Source organism: Agaricus bisporus (assembly GCF_000300575.1).
Source record: "Agaricus bisporus var. bisporus H97 unplaced genomic scaffold AGABI2scaffold_10, whole genome shotgun sequence".
Lineage (NCBI taxonomy): Eukaryota > Fungi > Basidiomycota > Agaricomycetes > Agaricales > Agaricaceae > Agaricus > Agaricus bisporus.
The window spans coordinates 416,399-430,616 of NW_006267345.1; the positions used below are offsets into that span (position 1 = coordinate 416,399).

The 14,218-nt window shown below is 45.6% G+C and overlaps 3 protein-coding genes across 3 annotated transcripts; 2 read left to right on the top strand and 1 right to left on the bottom strand.

Moving 5' to 3' along the window:
- Positions 1-877: 877 nt before the first annotated feature.
- AGABI2DRAFT_194815 (hypothetical protein) lies at positions 878-2,559 on the bottom strand. Its single transcript, XM_006455099.1, has 8 exons — positions 2,434-2,559; positions 2,291-2,378; positions 2,194-2,231; positions 2,056-2,141; positions 1,880-1,994; positions 1,554-1,826; positions 1,291-1,500; positions 878-1,225 (listed from the first exon to the last, which is right to left on the bottom strand). The coding sequence occupies exons 1-8, from the start codon at positions 2,546-2,548 to the stop codon at positions 1,032-1,034; spliced, it is 1,119 nt and encodes a 372-aa protein (XP_006455162.1). The 5' UTR covers positions 2,549-2,559; the 3' UTR covers positions 878-1,031.
- A 2,151-nt stretch (positions 2,560-4,710) lies between these two features.
- On the top strand, positions 4,711-6,851 carry AGABI2DRAFT_209502 (hypothetical protein; the record flags this gene model as incomplete). The annotated part of the gene is made up of 11 exons (XM_006455100.1): positions 4,711-4,927; positions 4,977-5,301; positions 5,353-5,501; positions 5,559-5,674; positions 5,727-5,849; positions 5,940-6,129; positions 6,186-6,267; positions 6,334-6,450; positions 6,513-6,523; positions 6,594-6,723; positions 6,776-6,851. Exons 1-11 carry the CDS (start codon positions 4,735-4,737, stop codon positions 6,849-6,851), a joined length of 1,512 nt encoding a protein of 503 aa, XP_006455163.1. The 5' UTR covers positions 4,711-4,734.
- A 3,586-nt stretch (positions 6,852-10,437) lies between these two features.
- On the top strand, positions 10,438-11,325 carry AGABI2DRAFT_194816 (hypothetical protein). The gene is made up of 2 exons (XM_006455101.1): positions 10,438-11,230; positions 11,256-11,325. The coding sequence occupies exon 1, from the start codon at positions 10,567-10,569 to the stop codon at positions 10,933-10,935; it is 369 nt and encodes a 122-aa protein (XP_006455164.1). The 5' UTR covers positions 10,438-10,566; the 3' UTR covers positions 10,936-11,230; positions 11,256-11,325.
- Positions 11,326-14,218: the final 2,893 nt, after the last annotated feature.

Consider the following 14,218-nt stretch of genomic DNA (forward strand, 5'->3'; position numbering starts at 1 on the left):
GCGGCGCTAATGTAAGTACCTATAGTGTACCTATGTAATACAGTATTGTGCCATTCACGAACTTCGAACGGATGTCCCTCCGATTTCTCGGCGCTCGCTGAACCAGACCCCAAAAATCATACATAACAGATAGCAGGCCTTCCGGGGATCTCAGGTTCACTGAAACAGTTGGAACGTGTACGATTTTAGCCAATCACAACTGTTAATCATGCGAGTAACGCATATTCACATCACTCCGGTTTTGCAGAAGGACGGACCTGAGGATCGAGCCATGGGTCTAAACCAGATTCCAAATTTAACCATCCAGAAGCGGAGATCGTCGATTCATTACCTAATGTCCGTATAACAAGGCAGCCGAACCCAGACCGATGTTTAAAGTTTTAATCGATTGATTCTGGTTGTACTTCACGGTTGCCGAGAAGAACGCGGTCTAACTTGTTTCCGTTACTAGCCTTGCACGACTTGTTCCATCCATTGATACCGTCAACTCCACTGAAAAAAATTGACTTGTCCAAAGGTTGTGTCACATACTGATTCAGACATTTCCCGGTGACAAAATAGCCTGAGAAACATCGTGCACAGCCTAGCAGCAGGACGACGACTTGTTGACCTTATTGTATCACAGCAAATAGCGTTTTCCGGGATTTTCAGGGTGCACATTAGCGGAAATTTTTCTCTTCTGCGCGATGTACTTCATATTCATTGATATTGTGGTCCTCTAACTCAACATATCTTCAAAGCAAAAATTCTAGAACCACGACCAGAATGTGATTGTTTCATTATACGATTATGAGCTCTCCATTTTCCTAGTCAGCATATTTGAGTATTTCTCGCCCGAAGCCGGCTTGAGGCAGCTGTTCACACGCCATGAGCTATTACCTACAGCCGTTAAGTCTGTTAAAATTCATGATTATGTGTAGGTGTGACAAGACAAAGTCAACTGGACAGGGAAAAAGGGACAAATCAGTGTTCCTATCGGCAAAGTTCCCATCCGGCGACCATAGTACTTGATATCACATTGGGTTCCTTGATTAAGAAAATAGTTTCGCGTATGCTTTCTTCTCTCGTTCGCGATGTTCTTTCTTACGTTGGCTGATTTTCGCTAATTCTCCAGAAATGAGGGCATCTTCTGGAACGAGCTTACTTGCCGAAATCAGATCTTCCAGCTGCTGATCCTCGTTTTTTAGTATACCATGAGCCATTCCGCGGCGGTATAACGCCTTGGCTGATGATTCGAGAAAAAGAAGGTCAGGACGACTCATAACGTGTAGTATGCAAAATCACACTAACCTTTATCCGCGGTACTCAAATCCAAGGTGTTCAACGCTCGAGTCGTATTGGTAACAGCAGCGAGAGCGTTGCTACTGGATGGAGGGTTCGCGCGGATAGCAGTTAATGACGAATTGAGAAGTAAAGGAGTGAGAAGAGCAATGTAGGTCTCCTTGAGGTCCGGGGATTTCTCCGGCACTTCTTGGTGCGTGTCTAAGTAGCGGATGGATTCTAGAAGTACATAATGTGGGCGGCGCAAAGATGATGATCGATCAAGCACCTACTTTGGTATTTCTGGTGAGCCTCTTCGATTTTTCCCTCCTTATATAGCTTATTGCCTAGTTCTCTGATAACTTTGGCGATCTCGATGGCAGTTTCGGGTTTGCTAAGATCACGGTCTTCGTCATCCGGATAATCCTCGTAAGCGTCTCCAGAATCCAATTCCGCTTGTTCAGTGAGAGAAGGATCGTCAGCTGATAGCTCGCCACAGTTAGTAACAATGACAGCGGCTAGAGGAACATCGCCTTCGGAAGTAGAGCTGTTTTCAATTTGGCGTACTGGCCACGAGATCAGCAGTCAATAAGAGTATAACGTCAGAAACAAGGCGTACCGATTGACTTTCCCTTTATGACTTCGCCAAAAATGACATGCTTCCCATCGAGATGAGGCGTGGGAGCGACCGTGATGAAGAATTGCGAACCGTTGGTACCCGGACCAGCATTCGCCTAGAGACGAATTGATCTATCCTCTCAAACAAGGATGATCTAAAATTTGAGTTCCACACACCATGGAAAGCAAGAAGGGTTTCGTATGTTGGACAGGAAAGGCTTCATCTTCAAATTTTTCCCCATAAATCGACTCTCCGCCAGTCCCTGAAGTGAGGCTTGACATGAATGTGGCGCAGAAAACGTTTACTCCACATACCATTTCCAGCGGTAAAATCACCACCTTGACACATGAATCTATTCAACCATCCTGACAGTCAGCACCGGACTCAAGCCGCCTAAGCGGAGATGTGTACCCCTTGATCACGCGATGGAAAGAGGAGCCCTTATAGTGCAAAGGTTTCCCCAGTTGTCCAGCACCTTTTTCGCCCGTGCACAGAGCACCTGAGTTCACCAGAAGTTAGATCAAGCTACATTACGAAGGGAATAGAAGCCACACGGAAATTCTCTGCCGTCTTGGGAACAAGGTCATTGTAAAGGGAGAATACGACGCGACCTATAGACTTGTCTCCAATAGAGATATCGAAGTAGGTTATCGGCCTATGGGAAGACATGCTTGTCAAGATCAAAGAGTACTCTCAACACGCAATTCATCAAATTTATCGGCCCAACGATAATTACGTAATTATCAAAGTCCTGGAAAACGCCGGAAGCCACTGCCAAATTAGTGCACTTGATATAATCGAAGTTGAGCGTCGCATGCATATGGACGGCCGCCATTCACAAGCACGCTAACTAACAGATGTTACCCTTTAAATTTTAGAACAGGTTTGGCCAGTGCTAGTGTAAAGCCTGAAATTGGAAAAGTTGATGCTTTTGAAGTTTTGCCTTAATTAAGTACTAGAACCTGATAATAGCTTCAACATTGCAAGCTGGATAGGCTTCCCAGATAACGCTCCAACTTGGCAGGTAGCTCGGTGACCACTCTAATCAGACAGAAAAGTCACTGATATACAGGTGGTTAATTCATAGTTTATGAGCAAGCTTTCTTCGTAATATCGGTCATTATACCTATAGGGAGATATCCCGATACTGGCTAGCTTGACAGTTGACCAAACCTTATAAATTTAGATATAGAGTCTCTCATGGAACCTAGGGCCTCCTAGGGCCCTTTGTCAGTGTGGTTGGCGAATAACTATTTGATATTCGACCGTATGTTGACCGAAACGGATGCGAGTGTCCGAGCCTCCGAGGATCCAGGAACCCCCTTGAACAAGGTACTTGATTGGTTTCAGTGTTTCGGGGGCCGAGAAACCTACCAATCCTGACTTAAGATGCCGGGCCATGCAAGTGATAGCAGCTCAGCGTCGAGTGCTTCAAGCTCAACTTTTCACTACGGCTAACACCACGCTGGATTAGATAGATGACGATCTGTTACACTATAGACTAGGACTATCATTGGCCACAAATCCATCACGCGGGGATCATTGTACTCGCGTCCTCGCTGACTTGGAAGTATTCGTTATCTTCAAGTTATTGGTAACAGAGATGGGTTACTTGGGGTCGAGGTGGTGATTGTTATGTAATACAACACCTCTGGCGTCGCGGAGTCAATAAGGCGGCTGGATTGTTTAAGGTCAAGTGGTAACACATTATGAAGTTGTGACGTTGACCGCAAATGTGAACAAAAATCAAACGGTTGATTTCTTTCTGGGATTCATCCAATTAATTACGAAGATTAAGTAGTGGCCAAGGACTACCACTAGCTAAACACACCAAATGATTCTCACGAGACGAAAATCTTATAAATTGGATCTTCATGAGAAAGCGCAGGGAGGATCAGGGAGGATTTTCGGGGCTAATCGGCTAGGGCCTGTACGGCAACTCCGAGCTATTAGCCTAATACAGCTCAGCTATTGCCCGCCAATATTCGCTGCTACAGTCTTGACTTGAAATCGATCGACTTCAAAACCGATTGAACTGTACATAGGAGAGCACATTCGGCAGCTCTTTGAAATTGGCCCGTCACACAGATATGGCAGCCCTCGAGAGACGCGTCGCGCCTTACCATACATGCTACCATCTTTCGGTGAATATACCTGCCTTTGCACTATAAATTGACTTGCATCTGCCTGATTCTCCTGGTCATCCTACTATCACAGCATTTATGTCCTCTGTGCCACTGCTTATGCCACCTGGGTTTGTCATGACAGACCGATTTCAAACTGTCGAGAGCTGCCGAACGCGCTCTCCTATGTACAGCTCAACCGATTTTAAAACCGTGGGAACGAATTCTGGCGGGCAACAGAGCTGCAGCTCGGAGTTGCCGTTAAATGTTTCTCTGCAACATCGTGTCGTTGGCCGGCGGGAGTGTGCCCCCGTTCTGAGCTACGGAGCTTTATACGCTGATGGGACGAATGGAGAAGACCAAAGGCTGCCGGACGACCCACGCGGCTCGGTAAGAAGCTGACCAGATGATACGATATTACGAAGAAGCACGAGACACCGACCTGCACCTCTTGCATTTCATGCGTCGATCCCCTCTGAGTCTAGCCGCAGGATGCAGAGCCGATTCCGCAACACGAGGAGTCAGATCTTCAGAGTTGAATGCGTAAGTGTGGGTACAGCGCTGTGGTCGCCCGAGTCCGAGGACTTAAGATCTTCACCAATCTCGATCGTTCATGCCGGCAATTCCTTCTAGCTATGTTGGAGACGCCCATGAATACAAAATCTGCATATATACTGCCACTCCTCTTGACGTCTGCTCAAGGCAACATCTCTGTCATCCTCATACTGAGCCATGGCTAGACTTCTGACTTTGCTCGACGTCGGCTTTCTTTTTGTCGGTTTGGTCATTGTACGCCATCTCAACCGTCGAAAAGATACCGTACCTCTGCCTCCTGGTCCAAAGAAGCGGTTTCTCCTTGGAAATCTGCTTGATATGCCAACCAGCAAAGAATGGACTACCTTTGCAGCCTGGGGGGGGAAATGGGGTAAAGCTCTTTCGAGTTGCATGGTATTATCAATCTGACAAGAGCTTAGGAAATATGGTTTCAGTTTCGGTCTTCGGCCAACAAATGATTATCTTAAACTCTGCAAAAACTGCTTCGGATTTGCTCGACAAGAAAGGCTCTATCTACTCGGACAGGCCTCGCATGGAAATGGGAGGAGAGCTGGTAGGCTGGAAGAACACTCTCGTTTTGGTCGGTTATGGGGAACGCTTCCGTAATTATCGCCGGCTATTTCATCAGCTGATTGGAAGCCATGACTCTATGTCCCAATTCAATCACGTCGAGGAAATTGAAACACACAAGTTCCTCAAACGTTTGCTTTGCTCACCCCAAAATTTAGCAGAACATGTGCGAAGGTTCGTATTTTTATTTTGACCATTCAATTTTGCGGGCTTATCTCAAGACAGGACGGCTGGCGCCATTATACTTCGCATCTCACATGGCTATGCAATCAAGGAAGACAATGATCCCTTCGTTCATCTTGCCAATGTTGCCACCGAACAATTTTCTCTCTCGACCTCTCCAGGAACGTTTTTAGTCAATCTTGTTCCTGCATGTAAGTCAGACAGTCTGATCATCACGGTTTACATGGACTAAAGCCTTATCTGCGTAGTGAGAAAGCTACCAGACTGGCTCCCAGGGACTGGTTTCAAGAGTACGGCTAGAGAATGGGCGGCTACACTCAATGAAATGATCGAATCCCCATATCAATACGTAAAAGATCAAATGGTGATTTTTGAACTGCGTCAATTGACCAGACACTCACCTAACCTTTGGGCAGGCATCAGGAACCGCCCCACCTTCCTTCACGTCCAAGTTACTGGAGGAACCCAATTTGACACCTGAACAAGAGTTTGACATTAAGTGGTCTGCTGGTTCATTATACTCTGGAGGTGCTGATACTGTAAGTCGCCCAGTTCATGCTCTACCTTCTACATTGCGGCCATAGCGAGATAGTTTGGCTGAATGCTAACCTATTCCCCATCATGATTAGACTGTCTCAGCAATCTACGCCTTTTTCAAGGCGATGGCAATTTACCCTGATGTGGCCGCGGCTGCTCAGGCAGAAATTGATTCGGTTGTGGGAATGGATCGACTTCTGTCGTTTTCTGATAGAGATGATTTGCCATTCGTAAATGCGCTCGTACTAGAGGTCTTACGGTGGCATTCTGTCGTACCATTGAGTATGTGGTTTTTTCTTATTTAGTTGAGTAACCTCTTAGATTGAACTTGGAACAAGGTGTACCGCATGTTGTGACGGAAGATGATATTCACGACGGATACTTTATTCCGAAAGGTAGCCTAGTGATAGCTAACATCTGGTTCGTACAATCTTTCCCTCCTTTGATAGATGTTGTTTGAACTCACCGTGCTTCATGCATTCTTAGGAGAATGCTCCATGATCCGAATGTATACTCAGACCCTATGAGCTTCAATCCTCAGCGTTTTCTCGGACCCAACGCAGAACCCGATCCTCGTCAAGCATGTTTCGGGTTTGGAAGGAGGCAAGTGATATATTGTGCATCCAAGTTTTTTGGTTTTCTCACCTATTTTCCGTCATGAACAGGATTTGTCCAGGTAAGGCTACTATTCCGAACCGACGAAGCCTATCAAATTTTCTGACAACCATAACTTAATATTAATCTAGGACGTATTATGGCTGAAGCTTCTATTTTCATATCTTGTGCGATGACTTTGGCGGCCTTCAATATATCTAAATATGAGGAGAATGGGCAAGTAATCGAGCCTATCGTTGACCAAACCACCGGTACAATAAGGTATGTAACTGTCATGTTAGGGTAATTCCTCGAGCTTGAACGACACTTTCAGCCACCCGGTCGCATTTAAATGTTCAATTAAACCACGGTCTGAAAAAGCCCTAGCACTCATCAATGCGGAGGTCTAATTTTTTATCTCGGAGGAGGGGTATTTCGCACATCCATAATATGGATGTACCTCCGAGCCTGATCCATTTAATTTTCGTTCTATCTTTTCTTCCTCTACTATGGCTTGTGTAACTTATGGATTTCGTGCCAATCTACGATGGCATCATGGACTAGGATGTGATTGATTGATTGTTCGATGTAATGTAATGCTTAATGAATTATGATGAGTTTTGTGGCATTGTGTAAACGCATGTGTTAGGAAGGAACTATTTTTGGCGGTCACTGTTTTATATTAAAAATAACCCGAAGAACACCGCAGGAAGTTCATTTAATCATTGAGGAAGACGCTATGTCCTTCAGAAGCTCTAACATGTGATGAAGTTTGTCACAAAATCACCTGTAATCCCCTGGGACGACGGACTTGCTCATCGAATACGTCCGACTGCCCGCTTTATCGCAGCTTCCCAATGCTCGCTCGACCTTCGGCGCCTTGATATTGTGGAAGCAATCCGCGGAAAACCTTGAAACATCAGCGAGGTCTTTCTAACGAGGTCACCTGTACCGAAAGACCTATGTCAGGGTGTTGTTAGCAGAAGCCATCCTCCAAGCCGAGGCATCAATTATCTTTCAAGGGTTCGGTACTGCTGACTGCGCCCACGGAAGACGTCATCCTATTCACCTGCGGCTTCATCAACAAGTACTTTCTTCCTGTTGTGCTTTCCTTGATCGGACTGATACATCCACGCCGCGGTGAGGACACCAAGTTCAGGACGAGGTGTCATATTGTTTGAGCCATGAAACCTCGTTGAAACTGAAATGCCGGAATCAAGGAACTGCTGCTAGAACCCTAGGGAATAGTTCTAGAAGTTGACTGGACGAAGTTGGACGAGTGACGACACATTAGCGATTGCCAGGCCAGGGCCTGACAGTAGTCAGGTAGTGGCGGCGCATCAGGATAATTTCAAACGGATGGCGTTGGGAAAAATCCACGGTTGATCCAAGCGCGCCAGCGGGTCCCTGAGAGAGGTGGAAGATTAGAACGTCATTGCTTGGGACAATGGGAAAATTATGTGTAACTTCTCACATAGCCCAAGAAAATGACATCAAATCGAAGTGTAGACTCAGGTAGTTCGAAGTCGAGATGAATCTATAGAAGGTAAGTGCACCATTGTCAAGCTCTCTCTGAAGATCTTTATTTCTCTTGGGATAGCATCCTCACTTGCCCCTTGATCCAATTTTTTTCCGAGGTTCTAATCCCGATTCCTATTCAACAGATATAGTTGTTTCCCTCATACTGTGATGGTGTGCTGATCGATTCGTGCCATGATCTTCGCTCTGGGAGGTATAATGATAAATGTTGATACAACAGATAAAGAACAACAAACAATGTATCTCGGGCTTCACGATCATTGGCACTTGTGATGCGATCACTGAGATGTTCAGCTTTCAGGGTTCTATCCGTGTGCATCATCTCAATGTGATCTCAATAATGGGGCTTCTCCGCGTTATATCTCGGTGCGTGGAGCTATGTTCATGGCCATGAATATACCGCGGGGTGTGGATACCGCGGTATGAAGCCAATTGAACGCCTGCAAGATGTAATATCCAGAAATTTCTGATCATAAAGTTCAAATCAGAGTTAGTCACCCGGCTCGCCCACTTTCGTCCGTCATAGCGTAATATGTCCACATTCACCACAGAGGTTATCTGCCCGGAATAATAATGACGAATTCTCCCCGTCATTGAGAAAAGGGCAATGATTAAATACTCTGGTCATAACGGAACCAACGGGAGATCAACATGATCTGGCGTTTGTGTTCCTGTTTATTGAATCATTGTGGGCGCGTTGTCAGGGGTATAACCTCTAGGTGCTTAAGCGCTTACAGCTTTAACTCTGATCCCCCGGTTATTTCATTGATTTATTTCCTAAGCTGTAAATGGCGCGAAATCAAGAGATGAGCCCTCGTAGGACTGAAAGAAATCCTTGCCGCTCAAATTTAGGTTTTTGGGAGCTTTCATTAGTTCAGCCAAGACCGCTAGCAAATGCCGCATATATCTTGGGGCAAACTACTGTTCAACCTGTATTAAGTGGAGAGCTTCGCTAGCATCACTCACGCTGTCACGGTATCCATCTTTGCGTAGGCTTTCTTCAAAGTAGGGTTTGCTATTTCACCAAGATCCAAATCCGCATAGTACTTGCAGGTATAGTTCTCTAATTTCTTACCTCGCATAGATTTCTCCGAACTTGAGATAGAGGCCTGAGGCCTGAGGATTGTCAGAATCTCAAACACGTCATCGAAGTGGCGTTCACTAACCCATCAACATGTCCACGCTATGTATCACAATCGCCGAGTTATCTACACGCCGGAAGTTCAGAACTCACAGATACCCTCTTCCGTTGGTCCGCCGATGCCCTGCTCTTGTTGCACTTCTACGCCACATCATCTTCCACGGCATCTCTTTGATCATCATCTTCTACCACAGCATCAGCAACTATGCGTTCACAACTCAGCGACTAAATTTAGCTTGTGCCAGGCCTCATGAGAAAAAATCATTCGAACTATGAGATATTGATCCAAGTAAGGATGCTTTCTCAACATCACCACTGCTGCGACCTCTTTCTCATCCACGGAAAGAAAAGAGGGGGAGAGGGATGGTCATTCCGTGAAAGTATCGGGCTCGTCGTATTCAGAGACACGAACTTGTTTATTCCTTCAAATGTCATGGGTTCTAGCCACGACTGAGTTCAACAGGATAAGAACACTTGGAAGCCGCAGTTCCGTGTGCTCCTATGTCGCCAGAAGATGTGTTGTCAGAACAAAGAATTGTTCATGACTAAAGTCGTTCGGAGAGCGTTTTGAATATCTTGAATCGGTGATAACGCATATTGTTCAATGTCGATCACTTGTCATGATTGAGCTGAGATTGGTTATAATTAACATATTACGCGTCCCGTCCCACGGAAGTTCCGATCGCAATTGACATTTCCATGTCAGCCTCGCCCTACCCTCCTCCAGTGTTGCGTTTCAGAAACATCCGCCGCGACTGTTTCGATGATCCACGTCATGTCGTTAACCTAAACCCACGGAGGCGAAGAGAGAATTGCGACTAGTTCCCATGTTCACTCAGAATTAAAGGCACGGTACGGTACGTATCATTTAGCATATAGTCGAACGTTCTAACAAGTTCCCGAGAAATTGCCTTTCGACTAATGATAGCGGGTGGAAACTAGGGGGTTTTAATGAAGACCTCAAAGCTTCTTGAGTGAGATCAGATTTCAAACCCGGCCGGTTTTGTGTACGAATAAGTTCAATCCAAAAGCCTAGCATATTCTGATTTTTTGACCTTATCATCGAATACGTTGACGGGCTGGTGACCAAGTTAGTGGGCATAGATAGGAAGCATTCAGAAAGACAGATGAGGGGGTCCTGCAGGGTCTGTATCCTCACCAAAGTCCAGATCTATGGGATCCCAGACCCAGACAGCTACAAAGGGCGGCGAATTGGCGAAATCCACGACTGGGAACAGAGCGTGGGTAATACCACGCGGGCATCAATTCACACAATCACACATTCCCAGTTTAACGGCATTTCACATTCGATGAACATCGCACAATCTGAACGCTGGCCCAAAGGCGAAGGCCCGCTTAATCTCTACCCTGCCAGCGCATAGTCGTATGTGCTTCGCCTTTTGTCTAGTTGTGGTCTTTCTCGACCACTTGGGCAGTTGGCAGACATGAAAAGAGTTTTGGCGGGGCCTTTACCGGGCTCTGGGACGTATGCGTTGTGCAGTCCCAAGCTCTCCCCGTCAACTATGGAGCTCGACGGTCTTAACGTCCCACTTCAAAGGCAAGTCGATTTCAGTTCGACTCAGCCGTCCGGGGGAAGGGCCCTCCTCCGGTCGACCTGGCTCTTATTGGTCCGTTTTGTTCTCGCTGTGGGACGCGTGAGTGGGAAAATATGCCGGGCGGCTCTGGAGTACGGTAGACATCTATCAGAGCACCAGGCTCTGGCATTTGTTGGTTCACTGGTGCTCATGGGCGGCGAGAGGCGTGCTGTCTATCCAGGGCCTCACCTAGTACCAGCCTACCGCGATGACTTATGACCTCCACCGCACTGGACATAGAGGGTCCGTTATATGTGCAAAATCTTTTCCTTCCCCTCTCCTTCGTGGAGATGTTTATGGCATATCCGTATCATGGCCGGACGTGGCCGGTTGACCTCTGTAACGATAGGAAGGATACAGCTGGTGGTAGTGTTGAATTTATGAAGATATCCCGGTCAATAACTGAATCAATACACTCCTTCAGGCCTGAAGAGCTTCAGGCCCCGCATGTCGTCTTATCATATCAAGTGTAGTTACCTGTCGAATGGCTTCCAGTCTTCGGCATTCCTCTTTATTTCAAGCTGTTTCTTATAATGGTTTTATGGTCGGGTAAAATTTGCAGCTATGCTAGTCCCGGGATTCAATATATTTGCGCTCAATCCTGTTGCATACATATGGAAAGGCTGAAGCCATCCGCGCCTCGCTAGTCGCCTGCTAAACAAAAACTCGATCACTGAGTAGGAGAAAACGACGAACACACGAAGCTGCACATAGATCACGGGCTCTTGCCCCTTTTCTGCGGTTATGAACGGCCCATCGGTGTTTACAATATTGCCGTGATGGAAACCTGAGATATCGGAATAACAGCTTCATTGTGTCGTAAAAGACACTCACAACGTGGTCGTACGACACAAGGTTCATCGGTCCAAAGGAAACTTCCAGGGAGATTCAGAGAGGTTCCCCAACTGGGTCTCATCTGGGTCTCATGCGGCATGCCAATTTCTGATATGGTTCGCCATCGAGGAATCAATGACTTACAGTTATAATTAATCCTACACCAAGGACGTCTATCTCGATGAATAGGCCAGAAAAGTAGAACAAAGGATTAATAGGTGAGGGGAAGGATGAAAGGGGAAAAAGGTATTTACACTGTGATATCAGGGATGTATTGATATCAAGATTTCGTCGCGGGAACGTGTTTAGCGCGAGGCGGTGGGGGGACAATAGAGATTTGATGGTTGGTCAAAAGTGGTGCTTGTTCTTGTGGGTCCGAGTCCAGAGATAGTACAGAAATCTTGATTACACGCCCAAAGGTACGTACGAACATCTGGAAGTGCTCTCGCTTAGAGGCTCCATGGCCAACGGTGGTCTAATGATACCGAATAGGGAAGTGGAATCCTTTCTCGAATCCCGTTCCATATGTATATTGTGGTGATGGTAAGGGATAGCATATCATCTATGCCAAAAAAAAAATGAAACACGTGCTATGAAAGTGCAAAGTAGTCGCTTTTTCTCGATAATATCGATGGATCCTGGATGGCAATTGAATACTCACTATCATCGGAATTGAAAAAACCATATGGGAAATCTGATTTTGATGAGTCAACTAATGATGAACTTTGCTTTGTTCGCTCGAACTAGCACTCAAAGAAGGTGACAAGGCCATGTAAGCGTCACCCATCGACATTTGATCGGACGACATATAGAGCAGGTCACCGCGGAGCGTTAAAGCAAGTAGGACCCAACAAAAGGGCCTTCCTCTGATCATGGGTTTCAAAGTCAGCGAAAGGCTGCCACGCCAAGTATATCTAAGCAAGAGATGATAAGTAATATGGACATATATAGGTAATTTCGACAGACTCGTTTCCCCGGATAAAAAGAATCAAAGACAGCAGATTATCACATTGTACCTTCTATGACTGGAAAGAGAATCCGGATCCTTTCGGTTAACGTCGGGTATTTCGACTGGGGCCCCCTCAACATCCAGCTCATGATCGGTAAGCTATGACGTCTTGAGATTCCCCCAAAAGTCGCGAGATCGAGGTTGGGGGTTGCGGAAATTATTGATTCTGCATCGGACGGGATGATATTGGTCCTCAGGAACAAAGAGAAACGTCTAGAACGTCGATAAATTAACATCAGCTCGAGACGTTAATAGACGGATTCACCTGCTTCGATCACTGGTGTTTTCTCATACTCTCGAAGACCTATTTTTTCATGGAAGGTCCCCGGATTCAGTGTTCCAGGTTCATCGGGTATATAAGATAGAGCAACCTAGAAAACCCGAATCTTTCTACAAACAGACGCACCCTTGACCCCATGACATTGTGGCGTTGATGATAAGGTAGGTTCGATCATCACTTCAAGTTCCGGACGAACGACAATTTAGGCCGCATCAGAAGAAGAATACGAAAGGTGAAAAAAAACGAGCGAATGAACGGTTCAGTATGAGAAAATAAGCTTAGGACTTGCGTTTCAGCGACTCACATTGTCACGATTGTTGGTTGTTTTCTTTCACAAGGCAAGTCGCGTTCTTCGTATTGAACGACAGCTGGAATGAAGATGGATTTGGTCCATTCAGCCGTCGAATTGAAGTCCATTTCAAACTTCAAAAAAGAAAAAACACAAAACCTACATTATTGACGTTGTTTGCGTCAGTGGGTCCACTACCAACGTAACACGAGGAAATGAAATAACATCCCTGAGAAAACGGCACCAACTCAAAAAAAAAAAGAAAATTCTGCCGGATACCATTACCCATCGGCAAGAAATCCCAACTCCAAAAAACTCCATTACGAAAAAAAAAGCTGAAACTGAAAACTGACAGATCAGAATGCAAAAATTCCATGAGGACGACGACGTAAAATTTTTTTTTCTTACAGAATCAGATTTCTGATGTCAAATTTTCAAATGACCCGTTCAACACACGAGGGGTTGAACCAAACTCATGGCCGTAGCAAAAAAAAAAAAAATGAGGCATTTTTACATACACCGTGAGTTACCCGTGCATGAGCGTGTGTAGGTATAACGTTATATTTTGAGAAAAAAAAGGTATTAATAGGTTTTTCATACTCACCAATTCCACCCGGATACACATGTTCCTGGAAGATTTTTACCCATACTAGGACATTTCACACCATCAAAAAAAAATGTAGTTTGAGGGGTTGGTGAGGGGTGAAAGGATTTCAATGTTCTTTGAATCCCGACTCGGATTACATGGGTACACTGAGAGCGATGTGACTGAAACCCTGACAATCAAGATCGTTGTGCCGGGTTTGGTAAGTATAGGGAAGCACATTGTCAGGGCGCATTGAGCGATAGCATTTGCGCAACACATACCAGTAATACCACAAAAAAATCCGGCCCAATTGAAAGATATTACATCGAACACGTCCTATAAATTAGCTCAAAAAACGAACCGGCTAGACTGAAAGAATATGCCCGAATGTTGGGAGGAGTCAGAAATCCAAAATCGGTTCAAAATCCCAGTTTGTTATACACCCATTGTACGACAACAATAGTAATAATTTGATTCCAAGGGTCTTGCCAATCAATGACGGGA